This window comes from Oncorhynchus mykiss, chromosome 32, assembly GCF_013265735.2.
Source record: "Oncorhynchus mykiss isolate Arlee chromosome 32, USDA_OmykA_1.1, whole genome shotgun sequence".
NCBI lineage: Eukaryota > Metazoa > Chordata > Actinopteri > Salmoniformes > Salmonidae > Oncorhynchus > Oncorhynchus mykiss.
Window position 1 is genome coordinate 40,130,147 of NC_050572.1, and position 23,840 is coordinate 40,153,986.

Below are 23,840 nucleotides of genomic sequence, written 5' to 3' on the forward strand. Positions count from 1 at the left end.
ACAAAGCGAGGTCCATACAGAAATGGTTTGTCAAGATTGGTGTGGAAGAACTTGACTGGCCTGCACAGAGCCCTGATCTCAACCCCATCAAACGCCTTTGGGATGAATTGGAATGCCGACTGTAAGCCAGGCCTAATTGCCCAACATCAGTGCCCGACCTCACTAATGCTCGTGGCTGAATGGAAGCAAGTCCCTGCAGAAATGTTCCAATATCTAGTGGAAAGCCTTCCCAGAAGAATGGAGGCTGTAATAGCAGCAAAGGGTGGACCGACTCCATATTAAGGCCCATGATTTTGGAAAAAGATGTTCATTGAGCAGGTGCCCACGTACATTTGGTCATGTAGTGTACATCCTCAGTGGAGACTGTGACTGTGTAGCCCACTTTGTAATTGGGGGCTCTCAACGACAGCTCAGGTTCATTTGAATCCTTGAGAAAAATGTGTTGAGCTCATCCAGTAGGGTGGCTTGGTGACTGAGGCTGGCTTTTTGTAATCTGTGATCCTTTCGAGCCCCTGCCACATACAACTTGTGTCCGACCCACTGATTTATCCCTCCACTTTGTCCCTATACTTGTTTCGCCATCTTGATCAATCTGATCAATCATATTTGTTATTTTTAACTAAACTATTGTCTCCGGTCACCTTGCCCTGTTTATAAGCAACCTACAAAGCTGCTATCCATCCACGGTTTTTGATTCGGGCAAGTTTTGAAAGCTACTATATTACGTAATCTATGCATTTTTTAAATCCGGTTACTAAGACAGCGTTTTCGTTAACGTTCTATCCAGAGGTGACCCAGAACTTATTATAGTCCATTTGATCAAAACAGTGCAGTGTGAATTTTGATTGATTGGATCTGACCTCTGGAACTTCCCTCTTGAGTCTTTGTTTGTAGGCGAAAGGAGGGTGGAGAGGGCCATATCCATGTGGAAAAGGCAAGTAGTAGTGGTTAAGTAGAATTTACATGAGGTAGACAGTCAATGTGTTGGTAATAACTTGGTAGTACGCTTCTCAAATTACTTTTGTGAAAGTACACCACAACAATGAATGCTGCGTCTGGGAGTGCGGTCTCCAGTTTCTTCAGTGTCCAATGAGATCTTTGATAGCCCTTTTGGTGTCTGCTTGGGGAGGGATGTAAACAGCCATGACGATAATCCATGAGAACTGTCTCTTGGAAGATAAAAAGGGTGACATTTGATTACCAAGTATTCCAAATCGGGGGAGCAGAAGCTTGCAAGTTCCTGTACGTTTCCCCTGTCGCACCATATGTTGGTCATAAAGCAGAGCCCACCACCCTTTCTCTTGTCAGAGATCCCGACTCCTCAAACTGTAAAACCCACTGGTTGGATGTATATCTATTTGGATGTCAGAGAAAAGTCTCAGAAAAACAGTATGTTGCGGGATCTGATGTCCCTTCTGGAAGGAGATCCTCGCTCAAGTTTGTTCATTAGTAATTGAACATTGGTGAGTAGCATGCTTGAAAATGGAGGACGGATTGCCTGGCATCTTAATCTCACTAAGACCCTGCCACGTCTGCCTCCCCGTGAGCGTCTTCGCTTCCTGCTCATCGGTAGGACTCCCAAGCAGCTCGGCGCCTCGCCGAGTAAGAATCCATTGTTCTTCTGTTTTCAGGGTATTTGGAGAGGTCGGGTGGATGGAGAGTACCCAGCAATTCGTATTCCAAAAGTTTTAACCGGGTGTGTGTAGTAATGCACGAAACAAACTGATAAAGAAAATGGGAGGGAAGCACTAGTAGAAACCTGCAGTGTTTTATCTGGGCTCAAGGTGAGGCGCCATATAGATAATTCTTAGAGCAAGCGTCGAGGCTCTCAAAAAAACTCCCCCATTGAGATGATACTAAAGTAGTTAGCATCTATGAATGGGTGTAGCGGGTGCAGCAAAATGCTTATGTTATTAGCTCTTAACAATGCAGTAAAATATAAATCATGAATACAAGTAAAATAAAATGTTGTAACCAATCTAACCCAAATAGCACTATAACAGTAATCCAAATGCAATCTTTATGTATGTACACAAATATATATGAATTTATGAGATAAAGTATGGTATGTACAGCAGTAGATAGTGCCTTCAGAAAGTATTCATACCCTTTGACTTAGTCCACATTTCTTTACAGCCTGATTTGAAAATGAAATGCTGAAATATATAATTTACATAAGTATTCACACCCCTGAGTGAATACTTTGTAGAAGCACCTTTGGCGGCAATTACAGCTTTAAGTCTTTCTGGGTAAGTCTTTAGACAGGGGTACTCGGAGCCTGCTGGTTTTCTGTTCTACCTGATAATTAATTGCACACACCTGGTGTCCCAGGCCTAAATCAGTCCCTGATTAGAGGGGAACAATGAAAAATGCAGTGGAACTGGCTTTGAGGTCCAGAGTTGAGTTTGAGGGCTCTAGGAGTATTCCACACCTGGGTGGTGCAACATTTGCCCAAAATTCTTAAAAATTATTCAAGCTCTGTCAAATTGTTATATTTTCAAGTAGATTTAAGTCCAAACTGTAACTCTGCCACTCAGGAACACTGTCTTCTTGGTAAGCAACTCCAGTATAGATTTGGTTTTGAGGTTATCGTCCTGCTGAATAGTAAATTCATCTCCCAGTGTCTGGTGGAAAGAAGACAGAACCATGTTTTCCTTGAGGATTTTGCCTGTGCTTAGCTCCATTTTCTTTTTTTTTATCCTGAAAAACTCCCCAGTCCTTAATCGATTTACAAGCGTACCCATAACATGATGCAGCCACCACTATGCTTCAGAATATGCAGATTGGTACTCAGTAATGTGTTATATTGGATTTGCCCCAAACAACATAACACTATGTATTCAGGAAAAAAGTGAATTGCTTTGCATTATTACTTTAGTGCCGTGTTGCAAACAGGATGTATGTTTTGGAATATTTATATTATGTACAGGCTTCCTTTTCACTCTGTCAGATTAGTATTGTGGAGTAACTACAGTGTTGATCCATCCTCAGTTTTCTCCCATCACAGCCATTAAACTCGTAACTGTTTTAAAGTCACCATTGACCTCATTGTGGTTTCCTTCCTCTCCGGCAAGTGAGTTAGGAAGGACGCCTGTCTCATTGTAGTGACTGGGTATATTGATACATCATCCAAAGTTGAATTAATTACTTCACCATGCTCAAAGGAATATTCAATGTCTGCTTTTATGTTATTTTTTACCATCTACCAATAGGTGCCCTTCTTTGCGAGGCATTGGAAAACCTCTCTGGTCTTTGTGGTTGAATCTGTTTGAAATTCACTGTTGGACTGAGGGACCTTTACAATTCTGTATACGTTGTAACGGTTTTGACTTGAGGTTATTATTTATAGGGGTGCCAGGTAGGTTGTGCCTACCAGAGAAAACATTGGTTTCTCCTTTTAGTTTGGGAGGGAATGAGTCCCATCTGGTCCGTCAAGTCTACACCAATACAAAGGACATAAACTTTTCATAAACCCTTAAAACATTGAAAAGAACTTCAAAAACAACTATATTATTTTGCGTGGGTTGTATTAGCAACATCAATGGATTACACACACATAATAATATAACACAATGAGTTCTGGTTCCTCCAGAAATGTCCTGTACCTCGGGCCTAAAGAGTCCAGCCCGGTAAAGGAGTTCAGTGAACTCAAGTGACTTTTGTCACGCAATGTTTGTCCGTTCATTCCGTGTAGCGTAAACCCAGTATTAATCATACAATCAATATAACAATTATTTTACCACAGAACTTTAAAGCGTATCAACTCTTACTAAGTCCAACTACAACTAACGACATAAATCATCACCGTATACATCACATCAAAACAAATGAAATACCGTATACAAAAAGGTGGTAGTCAGTCGGTCAGTCAGACAATCCAATCCGCCAACAGATCTCCAGCGGAGAAAGGCCACGAAGAACGGAGAGGTGTAGTCCACGGACGCAAAGAGTGGATCCGATCCTGGGTAAACTCTTAGGCTACAAAACACACGTTTAACGGCAACGGAATAGAGAAGCGTCGGGAACTGAGGGTTGAACACATCCTCATTCACGTCTCCATCACAACCCCACTTTTGCGCAGCTGATGCTGGCTATTTAATTGGGAATTAAAGGGAAAGCGCCCTATTGGAAGGAGAAGCACTGAGGCGGTTCAGAAAAATTCAGGGCCGTCACAACGTGTGTGGTACAGAGATTGCGTAGTCATTCAAAAATCATGTTAAACACTATTAGGCCATGTAACTTGTTAAGCACATTTTTACTCCTGTAATTATTTAGGCTTGCTTAACAAAGGGGCGGAATACTTATTCACGAAAGACATTTCAGCTTTACATTTTTTATTAGTTCCACATTGACCAATATTGGGTATTGTGTGTAAGCCAGTGACAATCTCAATTTAATCCATTTTAAATTCAGTCTTTACCAACAACAGTGGAAAAAGTCAAGGGGTATGAATACTTTCTGAAGGCACTTTAATATTAGAGTTGGCTACGTCAAGAATCCAGCATATATACAGTACATTCAGAAAGTATTCAGACCCCTTTTTGTTACGTTACAGCCTTATTCTAAACAGGATTAAATAAAAAGTCTTCATCAATCTACACACAATACCCCATAATGACAAAGCGAATACAGGTTTAGACATTTTTGCAAATGTATAATAAAATAAATATAGTATTTCTACCTTTTCTACGAGACTCTAAATTGAGCTCAGGTGCATCCTGGTTCCATTGATCATCCTTGAGATGTTTCTACAACATGATTGGAGTCCACCTGTGGTAAATTCAATCATTTGGAAAGTTACACACCTGTCTATATAAGGTCCCACCGTTGACAGTAAATGTCAGAGCAAAATCCAAGCCATGAGGTCGAAGGAATTGTCCGTAGAGCTGTGTCGAGGCACAGATCTGGGGAAGGGTACCAACAAATGTCTGCAGCATTGAAGGTCCCCAAGAACACCGTGGCCTCCAGAAGTTTAGAACCACCAAGACTCTTCCTAGAGCTGGCTGCCTGGCCAAACTGAGCAATCGGGGGAGAAGGGCCTTTGCAGGGAGATGACCAAGAAGCCTATGGTCACTCTGACACAGCTGTGGAGATGGAAGAACCTTCCAGAAGGACAACCATCTCTGCAGCACTCCACCAAACAGGCATTTTATGGTAGATGGAAGCCTCTCAGTAAAAGGCACAACAACCCACTTGGAGTTTGTCAAAAGGCACCTAAAGGACTCAGACCATGAGAAACAAGATTATCTGGTCTGATGAAACCAATATTGAACGATTTGGCCTGAATACCAAGCATCACATTTGGAGGACACCTGGCACCACCCCTACAGTGAATTATGGTGGTGGCAGCGTCTTGCTGTGGGGATATTTTCAGCAGCAGCGACTGGGGGACTAGTCAGGATCGAGGGAAAGATGAACGGAGCAAAGTACAGAGATCCTTGACGAAAACCTGCTCCAGAGTGCGCAGGATCTCAAACTGGGGTATAGGTTCCCCTTCCAACAGGACAATGACCCTAAGCAAACAAGACAACGCAGGAGTGGCTTTGGGACAAGTCTCAGAATGTCCTTGAGTGGCCCAGCTAGAGCCCGGTCTTGAACCCGATCGAACATCTCTGGAGAAACCTGAAAATAGCTGTGCAGCAATGCTCCCCATCCAACCTGATAGGATCTGCAGAGAAGAATGGGAGAAACTCCCCAAATACAGGTGTGCCAAGCTTGTAGCATCATACCCAAGAAGACTCAAGGCTGTAATCGCTGCCAAAGGTGCTTCAACAAAGTACTGAGTAAAGGGTCTGAATACTTATGTGATATTTCAGTGCAAACATTTCTAAAAAAAACGGTCAAGGGTCAAGGGGTCTGAATACTTTGAATGCACTGTAAATATGCGGCGTGTATAAAAAGTAACTAAAATTTTATGTACAGTAGAAGTATTAGCATGAGCTATGTGGGTTACAGGTGTTGGTATAAAAATAGATAATGTATGTTCATCTGTAAACTGGAAAGATGAGGCTAGAAAGTCTCATGTCCCTGCTCCTCTCCCTCTTCCCCTCTTTAGGTGGACAGATGAAGAGTCCAGAAAAGAGGAAGAGAAAATCCAACGCTCAGGTAACTACTGCCTTCAACACATTGCTCCATAATGTAAACATTTTTGATGTGTTTGACTGGTGGCCTCTTCTGCGAGAAGGTTTTATTTGTCCTTTTACTGGTCTTGTTATGATGGTTGCACATTTAAGCATGGTCTAAACACCTCAAGTTAACATTTTACGTTGTAACATAGTTGACGACTTGTTACATCGATCAGTGGTTTCACTAGTTGACTATTCAATCATTCTATACTACCTGTAGCTTCTCTGCTCTTATCAAACTCATGTTGTTCAATCTCAAAAATCCATTATCTCCTCTCTCCTGATCGTGTGTTTCAGGGGGCCGGTGCCGCGTTCTCCCACCTCTCTGAGTTTGCGCCCCCTCCTACCCCCATGGTGGACCACCTGGTTGCCTCCAACCCTTTTGATGATGACTTTGGCCCCCCATCGCTGCCGTCCCGACCTGGTGGGGCTGGAGTTCCAGGAGGGGGTCCATTCCTCCCGAGCCCCGGGGCAGGTGGAGGAGGAGGGCCTTATGGAGGCAGGATAGGCCCCGGGGGCATGGGCTTCATGGGGGGCCCTGGGGGAGGCCCTGGAGGACCAGGACGGAGACTGCCCTTTGGCCCAGGACCACCCAACGCAGGACCGCACCACCAGCTGGGCTTTGGGGGGATGCCTGGCTTTGGGGGTGGAGGTGGCGGAGGAGGTTTCCCAGGACCCGGGGGTCCTTCGCAATTTAACATGCCCCCCAATTTCAGTCCGCCCATGCACCCGGGACCGGGGTTCAACCCTATGCTGTCCCCTGGTGGTATCGGGGGTCCTGGAGGAGGGCCACCGCACCCTCGGTTTGGGATGCCCCCGCAGCAACAGCACGGACAGGGTGGGCACCCCTTCAACAGCCCCCCTTTGCCCGGTGGCGGAGGACCCAGGGGACCCCCCCATGGCCCCATGAACCCCATGGGGGGCATGCCTGGTGGGATGAACATGATGGGGGGCATGGGCGTTGGCCCAGGAGGAAACATGGGAGGGATTCCAGGTTTACCCCCTCAAGGACAGTTCCCTCCCTCACAGGATGGCCCATACCCAGGCCTCAGCCCCCCGGGCCCAGGGAACGATGAGGGGAAGAACTTTGGCGGAGGTGGGCCCCAGTCTGGGCCTCCGCAGCAGCAGCCTAACTTAAACACATCTGGTCCACCGGGTCCCAACAACACTCCCCCCGGGCCCACCAACTCTGGCCCTTCCCAGCCTGGAGGAGGCTTCCCTGACCAGCAGCCCAACACGCCCGGCCAGCCCCCCTCAGCACCGCCCCAGTCCAACCCCAACTCCTCCCCCACCGGCCCACTCAACGGCTCCCAGCCCCTGCAACCGCCACCCAATCAGCTGCAGGGGCCCAACTCTGCCAACGCCCCCTCCTCCAATAACCCATCCCAACAGCAGTCAACTCCGCCGAATTCTTCCCTTGGATCAACCCTTTACAACCAGCAGAACAACACCCCTGGTGGAGGCTCCATGCCAAACGCTCCCCCCAACTCTGCCCAGAACAACATGACCAACAACAGCAGTGGGGGTAACACCCCCGGCAGCAACCCCAACCCCCCTTCCAACTCTACCCCCAACACTCAGTCTCCGCTGCCCCCCGGCCCCGCTAACCCCTCCACCGGCCCAGGCTCCGGTCCAGGGAAGCTGGGCGGCCCGGGCATGGTGTTCCCCTGCGGCTTCTGCCTGTCGGAGGTGCACGACGACCAGGATGCCATCTTGTGTGAGGCGTCGTGCCAGCGCTGGTTCCACCGTGACTGCACGGGCCTGACGGAGCCAGCCTACGGTCTGCTGACCCGAGAGAGCTCTGCTGTCTGGGCCTGCGACTTCTGCCTCAAGACCAAGGAGATCCAAGCTGTGTATGTCCGCCAGGGCTTGGGCCAGCTGGTGGCTGCCAACGAGGGCTGAGGAATGGAAGGCGGAAGAGAATAGACTGGGAGGGAGGAAGGGGTGCAGGGGAAGAGGTATTGACTGCTCTGATCTCTCTCAGAATGGCTTTGGGCTGGGTTTCCCAAAAGAATCGTAGCGCTAAGATCATCTTAATTCCATTGAAACTCAATGGACGAAAGATGATGTAAGTGCTACAATGCTTTTGGGAAACCCAGCCCTTGTCTACCCACCAGCTACTCACCCAACCTTATCTGACAAGCTTTTTACAATGCCTGATTAAATAATTTTATTAAATACATAAACACACACTTACATGAAGCACTTTTAGTGACTCTTTTGGACTGAACAACTGATTTCCCCCTACATGACAAATGTCCACTCCACATGAACCCCCCCAGACATCCGGCCTGCCGACCAGCAAAGCACTGACACCAACACACTACCTCATACTTTGTGACTGACCGGCAAGGGCCCCTCGCACTGACACACTGACTGACTGACCCCTGGTGAGAGCGTGGTCACCACACATACCCCTGGTTCTGACCCAGAGCAGATGAATCCAAAGGTGATCCAAACCGCCCCTCAATGTACTTGACTGTCCTCCCTCCGAAACCTCCAGAGAGCAAATGAATGGCGCCACAGAAAAGTGTAGATGTACAGCCTGAACATTTGCCCAAAACACGTGTCTGTCGATCTTGGAATGCAGAAGAATCAACCAATGAATGAAAAAAATGAACTATATTATGTCTAGGTTCTGTCAATGGACTTTTTGTTTTTATACATTGAATCAACCATTTCTTTAATAATTTTTTTTCACTGGACATGGAAGTTGTGATATCAGTGCTGTTTGGATGGTGTTGGCATAGCTACAAGTAGTGACGACATGGTCATATCCGATGTGTGTACTAGTCTTTGGGGTTGCATGTGAACCAATGCAGTAACTTTGTCCGATCTGTTTTTATTTGTAATTTGGTCTCTGCTAGAGGCCTCAAAGTAGACCAAATAACGGCGCGAAAAATATCAGTTTTCATATTACTGTCATGGCAGGTGTTTCTAATTTTTCTTAAAAATAAAAAATCTGTTCAATTTGCCTTTTTCTCAACTGTTCCCTTTGCACTGATATGTGCTCTGTAATAATGTGCTCTATGCTGGTGCCCTCTGGCTGGAACCTGGGGGACTGACCAGCAGCCCACACAGTGGGGGAATGCACTAAACTCTGAAGTAGTAAATTTAATTGTTTTTGTACTCGTCCTCTTCCTAAAAAATTTATATTTGTGGCTTTTTTGGAATTAAACATGGGGATATGCTAAACCCACTAAAAACAGATATGGTGCTATCCTAGTCCAGTTTGTTCAAATTGTCTAATGACCGGAGCAGAGTTGTTTCTTACATTGTTAGCCCACATAATCTTAAGCGTTATTACATACAGCCAGGAAGAACTATTGGATATCAGAGCGACGTCCCACTTACCAGCACTATGACTTTCCCGAAGCAGATCCTTTGTCCGAAACAACCAGGGCATTTGAACAGATTCCAGAGGTGTTAATTAAAACAAATCTATTTAACCTTTATTTAACGAGGCAAGTCAGTTAAGAACAAATTATTATTTACAATAATGGCCTAAGAACAGTGGGTTAACTGCCTTGTTCAGTGGTAGAACGACAGATTTTTACCTTGTCAGCTCGGGGATTCGATCTAGCAACCCTTCGGTTACTGGCCCAATGCTCTAACCACTAGGCTACCTGCCACCGGAAAGAGGAAGACGGAGCGGCCTTCTAGTCAGACTTCAGAGGAGCGCACCCCACCCATCACTTCCAAGTATATTACTTGCTAATGTCCAGTCTCTAGATAACAAGGTAGATGAAATTAGGGCAAGGGTTGCTTTCCAGAGACATCGGGGATTGTAATAAACTCTGTTTCATGGAAACATGGCTCTCTCGGGATATGCTGTCGGAGTCGGTACAACCACCTGGATTCTTTGTGCGTTGCGACGACAGGTATAAACATCTCTCCGAGAAGAAAAAGGGTGTGGGGGTATGGTTCATGATTAATGACTCATAGTGTAATTGTAACATACAGGAACTTGAGTCCTTTTGTTCACCTGACCTAGGGTTCCTCACAATCAAATGCCGACCTTATAATCTCCCAAAGGAATTCTCCCCGGTTATTGTCACAGCCGTGTATATCCATCCCCCTTCAAGCCGATACCACGACGGCCCTCAATGAACTTTATGCAAACTGGAAACCGTATATCCGGAGGCTGCATTTTTTGTAGCTGGGGATATTAACAAAGCAAATTTGAGAACAGGGCTACGTACATTTTTATCAGCATAATGACTAGCACTCGCTCTGGAAAAACACTGGATCACCGCTACTCTAAATTCCGCGATGCATACAAGGCCCTCCCCTTGACCTCCTTTCGGCAAATCTGACCACAACTCCATTTTGCTGCTCCCTTCCTAAAGGCAGAAACTCAAACAAGATGTACCCGTGACAAGGACTATTCAACGCTGGTCTGTCCAATTGGAATCCACGCTTCAAGATTGTTTTTATCATGAGGACTGGGACATGTTCCGGGTAGCTTCAGAATAATATACACGTCTACGCTGATTCGGTGAGTGAGTTTATAAGGAAGTGTATAGGAGATGTACCTACTGTGACTATTAACCTACCCTAACCAGAAACCGTGGACATATGGCGGCATTCACTCAGAACTGAAAGCGCAAACCCTGCATTTAACCATGGAAAGGTGACTTTGAATATTGCCTAATACAAACAATGTAGTTATTCCCTCTGCAAGGCAATCAAACAAGCGAAATGTCAGTATTGAGACAGTGGAGCCGCAATTCAACAGCTCAGACACTAGGCGTATGTGGCAGGATCTACAGACCATCACAGACTACAAAAGAAAAACCAGCCACATCACGGACACAGGAGTCTTGCTTCCAGACAATCGAAACACCTCTGCCCGCTTTGAGGATAATACAGTGCCACCAACGCGGCCCACGATCAAGGACTGTGGTCTCTCCTTCTCTGTGGCTGATGTAAGACATTTCAACGTGTTAACCCTCGCTAGGCTGCCAGCCCAGACGGCATCCCTAGCCGCATCCTCAGAGCATACACAGATCAGCTGGCTGGTGTGTTTTAAGGACATTATCTCTCCCTATCCCAGTCTGCTGTCCCCACATGCTTCAAGATGGCCACCATTGTTTTTGTACCCAAGAAGGCAAAGATAACTGAACTAAACGACTAGTAGCACTCACTTTTGTCATCATGAAGTGCTTTGAGAGACTAGTCAAGGATCATATCACCTCCACCTTACCTGTCACCCTAGACCCACTTCAATTTGCGTACTGACCCAATAGGTCCACAGACGATGCATCGCCAACCCACTGCACACTGCCCTGGACGAGGAATACCTACAGTTGAAGTCGGAAGTTTACATACACTTAGGTTGGAGTCATTAAAACTCATTTTTCAACCACTCCACAAATTTCTTGTTAACAAACTAGTTTTGGAAAGTCGGTTAGGACACCTACTTTGTGCATGACACAAGTAACTCTAGCAGCAATTGTTTACAGACAGATTATTTCACTTATAATTCACTGTATCACAACTCCAGTGGGTCAGAGGTTTACATATACTAAGTTGACTGTGCCTTTAAACAGCTTGGAAAATTCCAGAAAATGATGTCATGGCTTTAGAAGTTTCTGATAGGCAAATTGACATTTGAGTCAATTGGAGGTGTACCTGTGGATGTATTTCAAGGCCTACCTTCAAACTCAGTGCCTCTTTTGCTTTTACTCAAGTGTGATTTTACTGGGTGACTAACTTTTACTTGAGTCATTTTCTATTGAGGTATTTTTACTTTTGCTCAAGTATGACAATTGGTTTATTTTTCCACCACTGGGAATGTGTCTATTTCCTGAATTGAGTAGTCTCCCTAGGCCAGGGGTCATCAACTTCATTCAACCAGGGCCCTGGAACATAATTACAAATAATTTGTAGACTGCAAATTGACCGCAAGAAGCCGAAACTGATATATTTTACTAAAACATAACCATTTCAAACCTTGCTTACATTTGTATACAATCACATATCTCCATGTGGGAATACTTTGGAAATGTATTTGGAGCTGATTTGCTGGTGTTTTAACAGTCTTATGTCCAACAACTAAAAAGTATTTTGATCAGAGAACTTGGGTGGCCAAATAATATCCCCCATGGGCCAAATTCGTGCCGCGTGCCCCCAGTTGGGGAACCCTGCCCTATGCAGGCAGGTTGCCTCCCACATTAACATTCTGACATACACTGAGTGTACAAAACATGATGAACACCTGCTTTTTTCCATGACATAGACTGACCAGGTGAAAGCTATGATCCCTTATTGATGTCACTTATTAAATCCATTTCAATCAGTTTAGATGAAGGGGAGGAGACCGGTTAAAGAAGGATTTTTCAGCCTTGAGACAATTGGGAGATTGATTGGATATGTGTGCCATTCAGAGGGCAAATGGGCAAGACACAATATTAAAGTGTCTTTAAACGGGGTATGGTAGTAGGTGCCAGTTGCTTCGGTTTGTGTTAAGAACTGCAACACTGCTGTGTTTTTCACACAACAGTTTCTTGTGTGTATCAAGAATGGTCCACCACCTTAAGGACATCCAGCGAACTTGACACAACTGTGGGAAGCAATGGAGTCAACATGGCCCAGCATCCATGTGGAATGCTTTTGACACCTTGTAGAGTCTGTGCCCTTACAAATTCAGGTTGTTCTGAGGGCACAAGGGGGAAGGTGGGGTGCAACTCAATATTAGGAAGGTATTCTTAATGTTTTGTACACTGCATAGCGCTGTTGCCCTAGGTCTGGGATTTCCGAGACTGATTTGAGTGAATTGAAATGATTTTGACCCAAATCCTGAATGGTACTGACATGAGCATTGATAACCATTATGCCAATTCCATCTTTCAGTGTCTGTCATGGGGATTATATCCATCTAAATGCATTGTTGATGTCTGAGAAACAGAATTTTGTTCTGATCTGTAGAAATGTACTGTTGGGGTCCTCATCAAGACTTTCCACTGATACACTGTAACAATCCAACATAACTTGTTTTTGGTCATAGATGAGCAGTGAGCTATGAAGAAAATGTATATTGTTAACGAAAATGAGTTATTACCATGGCATGATGCAAGTAGTCTTTCTATGGGCCAGGAGAAACTGCACTCCAACCACTGTATTACCATTCATGACCAAAAACCGAATGGATCCTTGGTTGCATTAATTCACAAATCACCTCAAACCAGTCATCAAACAACATGATCAATCTTATATAGTCACACAGTGGAACTGCAACCTTATATAATTGTGTAGTGTAAACCTATATGTTAGGCAGCCAGATTTTTCTTGTGGTAGTCAATTGTGATATTTAATTCCGATATTCATTGTGATCAATCCATGATCATTGGTGATCAATCCATGATAATTTATCTCTAGACTATTATTTTATTATTTTGAGATTAGCCCTAAATTCTATTGAAAAGAAACTGGGTTAATGTACACAGGTAGCCTATAGCAAACATAGCTATGAAGCGCAAATAATCGTAATCGCTAGACCATTGATTGGCAGCAATGTCCCGCCAATATCGAAAAGACCGTGCGTTCCCCGGTATCCTGCGCCAATTAGCTTGTTTCGATAGTTATCTGACGTACCCGCTGTCAACAGGTTGCTCTTGTAGCAGTAGTGGGAATTTGTTTGTCTACAGTATAATGTGAAACAATTCAATTCAAGGGGCTTTATTGGCATGGGAAACATATGTTAACATTGCCAAAGCAAGTGAGGTAGATAATTTGTATTGTTTATTTCACTTTGGTATATTAACAGTAAACATTTAGAAGTTTCAAAAGAATAAATACATTACAAATGTCATATGTGTATATATAGTGTTGTAACGATGTACAAATGGTTCATGTACAAAAGAGAAAATAAATAAGCATAAATATGTGTTGTATTTACAATGGTGTTTGTTCTTCACTGGTTGACTTTTTCTTGTGGCAACAGGTCACAAATCTTGCTGCGGTGATGACACGCTGTGGTTTTTCACCCAGTAGATATGGGAGGTTATCTTAATCGGGGTTGTTTTCGAATTCTTTGTGGATCTGTGTAATCTGAGGGAAATGTCTCTCTAATATAGTTAGTTACACATTGAGGCAGGAGGTTAGGAAGTGCAGCCCAGTTTTCACCTCATTTTGTAGGAAGTGTGCACATAGCCTGTCTTCTCCATCAGTGTTTTATTCTAGGCTACTACACTGCGAGAGCAAACACACTTCTCGAAAATCAAAGGAGACTTGATACGGCACTTCTGATATCTCGCCTGGAACTTCCTCTTTTATGGCAGGTAGACTACAGTAGGCTATTAACGCGCCTGTATATGTCGTTACAGCTACTTATTTGCCCCAGTATCTGTGCGCTAGAGATGTCGACGATACACGTTATACTCATCGTCGACATCTCTAACGCACAGATACTGGCGCACTATCCGAGTTATTATTTGCTTATGCTACTGTATTTGTTATTGCCGTTGGTCGGTGTCAGTAAATGATTGCCAAAGGGAATTGTTGAATCGTATTAAATAGCTTCTGCATTTCGCCGAGCCAGCGTTTTTTGGGGATATGCTACCTGTGGCTTTGTGGTACGTTGGCAGCAGTTTTACTTATACTCTGCTTTTCCTGGCCACAGTAATAACCTACAGCGTGGTGATATAAAATGTATTATAGCGCTGTAATTGTATGGATATTAACATGTAGCCTTTCAGCGTACCCTGGACATTTTGTATAATATAATAGTAAACACGGGATATCTCAGTGTCGGTTTATAGATAGAGAATTAGGTTGCAGATCTGCAGACAGCATTTCGCAGAGGCAGACTTCGCGATGAAGGACATTTCGAGGGTTATGGTGTAGGGGTTACCGACCGATCATCATCAAAAGCGACTGAACGAAGGAGGCCACGCGAGTCAATGCAATGGAGCCCCAGAGGTAACGTTAACCGGTCATAACTGTGGTTGATTAGGCTAGCGTTAGACACTGGACAACTTTGTTGCAACTCCAGTCGAAGGTAACTAGCTAATTGCATCTGAAGTGTTTTGTGTAACACCCCCCAGCAAATAAGGTTAGCAAGCAACTCAACTGCAACTAAAATTGCAACACGGTTTATCCGTGTACCCCTGTTATTAGGTATCGTTAGTTACTGTAGTTAGCTCCCACCTCAGATAGACAAGTACTGTAATACATTTTGTTGACGGATTTGTTTTTGTAATGTTTTGTTAGCTCCACCTCATTTAGCTAGACTGAAGTTGACATAGCTAATGTTTGCTGATAAATACATGTCCCTGTATTTGCTGTGTGTGTGTGTGTGTGTGTGTGTGTGTGTGTGTGTTGATAAAGCATACAACAGGTAGATTGTTAATGCCAACTGATATATGTGGGTTCAGTTGTCTTAACAAAACGTTTGCTTGTTTTCAGGATGACATCTTCATCCCTGAAAATGTTTTCATCCTGGAGGAGACTGCAGGAGGCAGGTGGTACGTGCAAATCCATGTTATTTCTAAGGCTATTGTTTATGTCAAGTAGATGCAGTGATTCTTGAATATAACTATAGCCAAATAGATTCCTTAATTGTTTTCTACCAAAAGGAAAAACGGTTAGTACAGCATGCCGAACTGACCCCTGGGTGCCAGAGTGTTCCTGTGCTGTGGTGGAGAAGAGGTCCACCGGGACCATCACTAAAGAGCTCAGGGCCCAGCTAGATTGCGCTCACGACCATCAGTATACAATCGAGTCGTGCCCCTAGTCGCCACAGATGGAGCTGGCGGAGAGTGAGATCAGTGAAGGCCATAACTCGCTACATCAACCTGAGAGCTCAGAAACACACTCATAACAGTGCGAGCTAAAATATACTATCGATCACTCTGGGGGAGCGGGATGGTGTTCCGAAAATGGAGAAGGAGCAGGCCATTCAACAGCGAATTCAAAGATACACCCATCCATAAAGGGAATTGGAGTGGAATTGTTTTTCCAAATATATTTTTTACCAGTTTCAATGGATGTGCTTCCTTGTACCTGGTTCTGCTGTTTCGACTCTCTCTTTCAACCTATTATTGCTCAGCTATGAAAAGCCAACTGACATTTGCTCATGAGCTGTGGAACAGTTGCACCCTCTATAAACACTGTGGTTATTATTTTGACGTAAAAAGGGCTTTTGTCTATATATTTGATTGATTGATTGATGTGCTGGATGCTGTGTATTCACTAACTGTCTGAGTGGTGGGACATTTTTATAGTATCTGTAACATATTTTGGTGTCTATATAATGCATTTGAACTTCTTTTGACTGGCTATGGCTTTCCAGATTGCCCAACACTGCTATTTGTAAGGTTAATTTTAAGTGCATGTTGTGATTTCCTTAACCATTCCTGAACCTGTGACCAGAAACAAGCTACATAGGGGCAATACCAGAATAAGTAATCTACTGATTCAGTCTCTTCACAACCAAATCTACAGAGCTGAGATTGTTGTATGCCCCATACATATAGCATTCTGTTGATGGCAATCATTTTATATAATCATTTTAATTGATAAAAAGTGTCGTGTCAAGTGTGGTTGTGTGTACCAGTTCATAAACCATGTGCCATGGAATTGGTACATTGAAAATCTCCTCCAGTTTTTTTGCAACCTGTATGGCGCAGCTGTCAACATTTTTGTCCTCAGATGAAACTGGTATATTTTTCTATTTATGCCAGTTCCTTTCATCCAAAGTGTATCTTTAATATAAGGCATTCAAACAAGTTCCCTACCTTCTCCCTTTTTCACTTGTCTCCTCCATTGTTGTGGTAGTGCTGCAATCAGTTGGTTGTAAATTTGGATTGAGCAGATATTCCCATATATTTTCGATAACTGCATATGTGACATACAGTACTTGTGCATTGATTTTAAGAAAGGCAATGATGTTTATGGTTAGGTACACATTGGTGCAACGACAGTGCTTTTTTCGCGAATGCGCTTGTTAAATCATCACCCGCTTGGCGAAGTAGGCTGTGATTCGATGATAAATTAACAGGCACCGCATCGATTATATGCAACGCAGGACAAGCTAGTTAAACTAGTAATATCATCAACCATGTGTAGTTAACTAGTGATTATGTTAAGATTGATTGTTTTTTATAAGATAAGTTTAATGCTAGCTAGCAACTTACCTTGGCTCCTTGCTGCTCTCGCGTAACAGGTAGTCAGCCTGCCACGCAGTCTCCTCATGGAGTGCAATGTAATAGGCCATAATCAGTGAAAAAAATGCAGATTTACCGATTGTTATGAAAACTTGAAAACGTCCATAATTAAATCGGCCATTCCGATTAATCGGTCGACCTCTAGTATGTACGTACGGTCACTGTGGGGACGATGTTGTCGGTGCACTTATTGATAAAGCCGTTGACTGAGGTGGTATACTCCTCAATGCAATTGGATGAATCCCAGAACATTTTCAAGTCTATGCTAGCAAAACAGTCCTGTAGAGTAGCATCCGCATCATCTGACCAGTTCTGTATTGAGCGAGTCGTTGGTACTTCCTGCTTTAGCTTTTGCTTGTAAGCAGGAATCAGGGGGATAGAATTATGGTCAGATTTAACAAATGGAGGGTGAGGAAGAGCTTTGTATGCGTCTCTATGTGTGGAGAAAAGGTGGTCTAGAGTTATTTTTTTTCCCTCTGGTTGCACATGTGACATGCTGGTAGAAATTGGGTCAAACAGATTTAAGTTTGCTTGCATTAAAGTCCCCTGCCACTAGGAGCACCACTTCTGATTGAACATTTTCTTGTTTGCTTATAGCCTTATACAGCTTATTGAGTGCAGTTTTAGTGCCAGCATCGGTTTGTGGTGGTAAATTGACGGCTACAAAAAATATAGATGAAAATGCTCTTGGTAGATAGTGTGGTCTACAGCTTATCATGAGATACTCTAGCTCAGGCAAGCAATATCTCAAGACTACCTTAATATTAGACATCGCTCACCCCAACCCCTCGTCTTACCGGACGTAGCTGTTTTGTCCTGCAGATGCACGGAAAACCCAGCCAACTGTATATTATCCGTGTCGTCGTTCTGCCATGATTCGTGAAACACAAGATATTACAGTTTTTAATGTCCCGTTGGTAGGATAGTCTTGAATGGAGCTCATCTAGTTTATTCTCCAGTGATTGCACGTTGGTCAAAAGAATGAATGGTTGAGGTGGGTTACCCACTTGCCGACACATTCTCACATTTTCCGCCCCCTGTATTTCCATATTTTCTCATGTGAATGACAGGACCTTGTCTGGGACCAGCATTATATTCCTCGCTTTAGACTCATTAAAGAAAAATTATTTGTCCAGTTCGAGGTGAGTATTCACTATTCTGATATCCAGAAGCTATTTTAGGTCATAAGAGGCGGTAGCATCAACATTATGAACAAAATAAGTTACAAACAATGCAAAAAAAAGATCCCGTAAATCGGCAGCTATTTCCTCCATTCCATTCCAATCAAAGTATTTCTAGTGTGTGTGTGTGTGTGTATTTTTGATGTAAATTCTTATGTGTGGTGTCTTTCTCTTTAGGTTCGGTACTGTTTGAAGACTTTGAGGGAACAGATGGTCGCCAGACAAAATAATAACAACAATAAGGTAGCTAAGCCACTCAAGGTGCGTTCACATTGCGAATTAGCCCAGGGCTGAGAGCCTCCTTAGCCCTGTGCTAAGGGAGATTTTAGCGCGGAGCTAAGCGAGTGTTCACACTTGCACATTCTGAAGTGTTCACTGTCTGAAGTGTTCACACTTGCACATTCCTAGAATGCTCACTGTCCAATCACAAATGTGACACTTTTACTTAATTGACATATGCTTGTGATGCCTGTAATGCATTCTGCATGTAAATTCATACTATTTATTCCTTGAGTGGAGAGAGAACAACTGTGGTCGAGCGAGCAGAGGACAAGTGGAGGCCAGCGTGGTGCGCACAAATTAAACTTAAGAGCTTGCGAGTGTGACTTTGAGGAAGCAGAACTGAATTTCCACACGCAGTAAATTAGTAATTAATTAAATTAAGTGATATGACATGCTATCCTATAAAATAACTTCTCCGTAATTAATATTACCTGATTGAGCTAATCATGTAAATGTAATTAACTCGAGAGTCGGGGCACCACAAAATAATATTTATAGAGCTGTTATCTTCCGAATAAACTCTTAAAGACCTAGTAATATTTTACATCAATAGCAGTCAATATTAATCATTACCTTAATTCAGTCTCATCTGAAAGTTGTAAATTATTGGTTATCTTCACGAACCCTGGCTAACAAGATGAATCAGCAATACCAAATTGGATTTAATTATGTATTTACTAAATACCTAACTAATCACACAGAATTACACACACACATAATTAATCATAACTTGATTACAAATTACGTCATAAAGGAAAATGTCCCTAGCGGGCGGAGCAGATATGACAGCTTGTTACACAAAAGAAAAGAGTCTGGGTTTGAGTGAAAGAGCGGGAAGATTGAGTAACAAAGGAAGAAGCTGTGCTATCGTAAATACAGTATCTTATTCATTCTGAATTACCGCCCATTTGGAAAAGGAAAATGCAATAAATATTTACTCTGAGCTGCGCTTCAGTAGGTTGGTGGTAGATGGAAGGCCGTGTTGCCAAACCGAGTCCTTTCAAGAATGTCAATTGGAAAACGTTGTAGTAACGTTGTTGTGTGATAGACGTGATACTCTGTCTGTTCCTTCCTAACCCTCGTTTGCAGCTGCTGTTGCTAACTCAACGGCTATGAGGTACACTTCTGTAGTGAATAAGAGTTCAAAGTTCATACCATTCGCAACCAAAGCTCACGCTGATGTTGGCTTCGTTCTGTAGTTATTATCTGAACCATTCTGACATCGGACCATCATCCTCACATCCTCGGAACAGGAGGTTACATTTTCGTCAAGGCTTTATATAGTGGAGCGAGAAGGGTGTGTCTGAAAAGTTTTATAACCCCTGTCTCTTCACAGGGGCGGGCCACTGATTGAGCAGAGCCCTAACCTTATGAAAACCCAAATCTCACATTTTAGAAGCTAAAATCACATTTCATCCCATCACAAATAATTTCATATTCAAACATTTAAATTGAACAACAATTCCATGTGAATCCGATAACTCTGATGTGTAGACTTTCCACTGTAGAGTTGATGTCGTCTTATCATTGACTGACATCATATTCATTAAGTACCACCGCATATGTTCAATTGGTCAGATTACCAGAATATAGTTCATTTCCCACCACCTTCTGATGTTCCCAGAATCTCTATGTTAACCAAGGGGTTTGCAAATGTAACATCAGTAGGGTAGAGAGAGGAAAAAGGGGGGAAGAGGTATTTATGACTGTCATAAACCTACCCACAGGCCAACGTCATGACACATGATTATGGTGAATGTGGAAGCAATGTTAAGGTTAGGTGCTGTAATTGTGGAATTTGGTGGATGCCATGTACAGAGAAAGGCTAGAGATGCTCAGAGATATAGGATCAGTCATAAAACAGATTGGTAGAAATTTGGGATTTATTTGGTTTTAAATTTTATTTTCATGGTAGTACAGAATTGGGCAGATCATGATTGAGTGTACATTCCACCACAGTAGGTGGAGGAATACACTTTAAACGTTTGTTTGCGGACCACCATGATATCCTAGAAGAAGAAGAATGATTGCTGACAAAATTGGAGAGGTAATTTCGATCATTTTTCATTATCGAAACTAGTTATAACCAACTAGCTAGCTAATCAATTATGATTTTGAAATTGAAGTCGGGGGTTATTTGGTCTTCTGTTATTAAAAAATTATGAACTTGAAAAGTTATTAATAAACAAATTAGGCACACTTGGACAGTCTTGATACAACATTTTTTTTACAGAAATGCAATGGTTCATTGGATCAGTCTAAAAATTTAGCAAATTAACTGCTGTCAGCTAATGGCCAAAATCTAAATTGCACCTGGGCTGGAATAATACATTGACCTTTTCGCTTGTATTTCAAAGATGATGGTTGGTTTTCAAAAATGGTTGGTTTTTTCTTTGTATTATCTTTTACCAGATCTAAAAGGTTATATTCTCCTACATTCTTTTCCTATTTCCACAAACGTTAAAGTGTTTCCTTTCAAATGGTATCAAGAATATGCATATCCTTGCTTCAGGTCTTGAGCTACAGGCAGTTAGATTTGGGTATGTCATTGTAAGCGAAAATTGAAGAAAAAAAAAGGGTCTGATCCTTAAGAGTTGTTATTAAAGCAGGCTATTGATGAGTCAAGCTAGGTGAACGTCAGGTAGCTAGGAAGCTAACTAGATAATGTTAGATAGCGATCTAATGTTTAGCCATGTGGTTAAACCAAAGCTGCTGTCTATCGGTTAGAAAGATGTTTCTGTATTGAATGTATGTGATAGTCATTGCTAAACAATATGAGTAGTGTAGGTAAGGTGAACCTATAGGAGAATAGTTCTCCACGAACTGGACTGGGCATGAACTGACAGCATACTGTTCAGTACTGAGCCATGCTGACTGACAAGTGCCATGGATAGGTACAGGGTAATTCTATGGTAACGGAGTGATGCGGAGACTAAGATTTTTCACTTTAAAATGCATGTCAGACAAACCGATGATGCAAATTGTTAAAAGTAGTCCATGTGCATAGATTTGTATTGTTTGTTTCACTCTGAAATCATTCGTTTCTTTTTGACATAATCTGAGATCAGCATCACTCTCTTACAGTGGAATTGCCCTATAGCTCAGCTCAGTCCAGTCCCACATCTTGTTATCACCTATTTGGCTAAATGATTAACCATAGTTGCCTCTTTTGATACAGCCAGAGCAGTCTTAAAATAGACTGTTGCCTTGAATGAAACATTAAAATGTTAAAACATTTAAACTCCAATTGAACTCTGTGACATTTCCTGAAATCTTATTTTCCTGTCTCTCTCTCTCTCTCTCACTCTCACTCTCACTCTCTCTCACTCCAATTGTTCTCAGGAGACAGGTCAGTGTGTGTAGAGGGAACACATTTGAGCAGGTGGAGTCAGTCTTCTACTTCATCTCCCTGGCCACTACACCAATGAGGCTGAGGACCTCAAGTTTGGACCAGTAGGCCACCAACTCATCTTATGCCTATCACAACTATCATATGTATCGTTCCACCTTCCTCAAACTCTAGTGCCATGCTTTTGATGACCATTTTACCAATGTCTATGGATTGTACAAGGATTTTATGTCGGGACTTCCAACTCCACACTAAATTTAATTCCTTCTCCTGTATTGTTCTGCCCTCTCTATAGATTATGCTAATGCCCCACTGTAAGAACCTGGAGATTTTCACTGGTTCTGAGGGAGGTGACGTGGCCACAAACAGTGCATGGGACACCTTCCAGCACTACATCTGTCTAGAGAACAGCCAGAGAGGGTGGTCAAGACATCTGCCGTAACTTCATCTTTAGTGTGTCAGCTCTGCTGTACCTGGGAGCTAAAGGTATTGCACAGCACTGCCAACAGTCATGTATGCTTAAACATACTAGTATGCTCATTTATCTGTTTTTTAAAGCGGCATTCAGCAGTTGAAACAATAAGAAGTATACTCCCCGCCCCTGTTTGATAAAAAACTGAGGGATGGGGTTGGAGAAATGTAACCACTCTCAAATTCATAGACAGAGCAGAGATCAATTGTGACAGAGCTCATGTCATCGTTTTAGTTGGAATTTTATGTTGAAGGATACATTCATTCTGTTTGCACTTATATCTTGGTTTTACCTGTGCTCTTTCCACAGATGGCTCTGGCTTGCTGATGTCATCTGATCTGATGAGATTCCCTATGTGATTTCACTCCTGTATCACTGACTGTATTAAAAAATAAAAACATCCAATGACAAATATAAATAATTTGGGATTCTGTAATTGATAGTCGATTGGGTCAAATCCAATTCAAAAACACTGAGTTAAGAAAGAAGAAATGTGGTCCAGCGAGAAGAGGATGGGTCCCCTGCACAGGCCAGTCAAGAGTGCAATTTAAACTTGCAAGTGTGACTTTGAGCAAGCAAAACATCAGTCACACATAAAAGTACATCTTAAACAGTACATAATATGTTAATAAATGTCTTATTACTTGTAACATAGGTTGCGTGTAAGAGAGAGAATGTTGCTCGCATGTTGTTTGTCCGTTAGCCCAAGGCTTTGGAATACAAGTGTGAATCCTTAGCCCAGGGTTAAATCATAGCCCAGCCAGGCTTAACAATGCTTGTGTAAACACAGGCTAAGCTAGCCCAGGGCCAGTCTAGCCTGGGGCTAAGAACAATGCAGTGTGAAATGGCCTTCAGAGGCTCATCTCAAGCTCTTTCTAATACTCAAATGCAAACAATCCAGCATCGTCAGTATTTGTATCTGTTTTACTCCACTAACCCCTTCACTCTGCCTTAGTTTCCAGCCAATGTTTACATAGTCACCCTGCCTACCAACCAAACAATTGTCACCAATCATAACATTGTTGGGACAGAGTCATACACAAATGTAAGACCATATTTGCATGTCAACACCCACTAACTTTCGTTATCTAAAATGTTGTGGTTTTTGTTTTGCATCAGTTTCACATTAGTGCTTTTTATATAAAGAAAGTATTACATTACTGTGGAGACAATTTGAGTATGAATTTGAATTTGAACATGAACTGAAAATTACATTTATATTCAAACTATAAAAGTATTTGCCAAGTCATAGGAAAGCATATG

At 42.8% G+C, this 23,840-nt stretch overlaps 1 protein-coding gene and 1 long non-coding RNA gene across 7 annotated transcripts in view; both read left to right on the plus strand.

Annotated features, from left to right (window-relative positions):
- pygo2 (pygopus homolog 2 (Drosophila)) overlaps positions 1 to 9,332 on the plus strand; it is a 30,120-nt gene extending 20,788 nt beyond the window's left edge. For all 4 annotated transcript variants that reach the window (XM_021560720.2, XM_036970946.1, XM_036970944.1 and 1 more), the window contains 2 exons: positions 6,056 to 6,105; positions 6,423 to 9,332. In XM_021560720.2, the coding sequence (XP_021416395.1) occupies positions 6,056 to 6,105; positions 6,423 to 8,027 (1,655 nt within the window). In that variant the 3' untranslated portion in view covers positions 8,028 to 9,332. The remainder of the gene's footprint in view (positions 1 to 6,055; positions 6,106 to 6,422) is intronic.
- A 4,797-nt stretch (positions 9,333 to 14,129) lies between these two features.
- On the plus strand, positions 14,130 to 23,329 carry LOC110518429. Of its 3 annotated transcripts, none has more exons than XR_005041393.1 (6): positions 14,130 to 15,047; positions 15,534 to 15,592; positions 18,652 to 18,735; positions 22,099 to 22,209; positions 22,401 to 22,591; positions 22,887 to 23,329. It is a non-coding gene; the product is annotated as an uncharacterized LOC110518429 (long non-coding RNA). The 3 variants fall into 3 exon arrangements; XR_005041395.1 differs by having other exon boundaries at positions 18,652 to 18,717; XR_005041394.1 differs by having other exon boundaries at positions 15,534 to 15,589.
- The last annotated feature ends 511 nt before the right edge of the window (positions 23,330 to 23,840 follow it).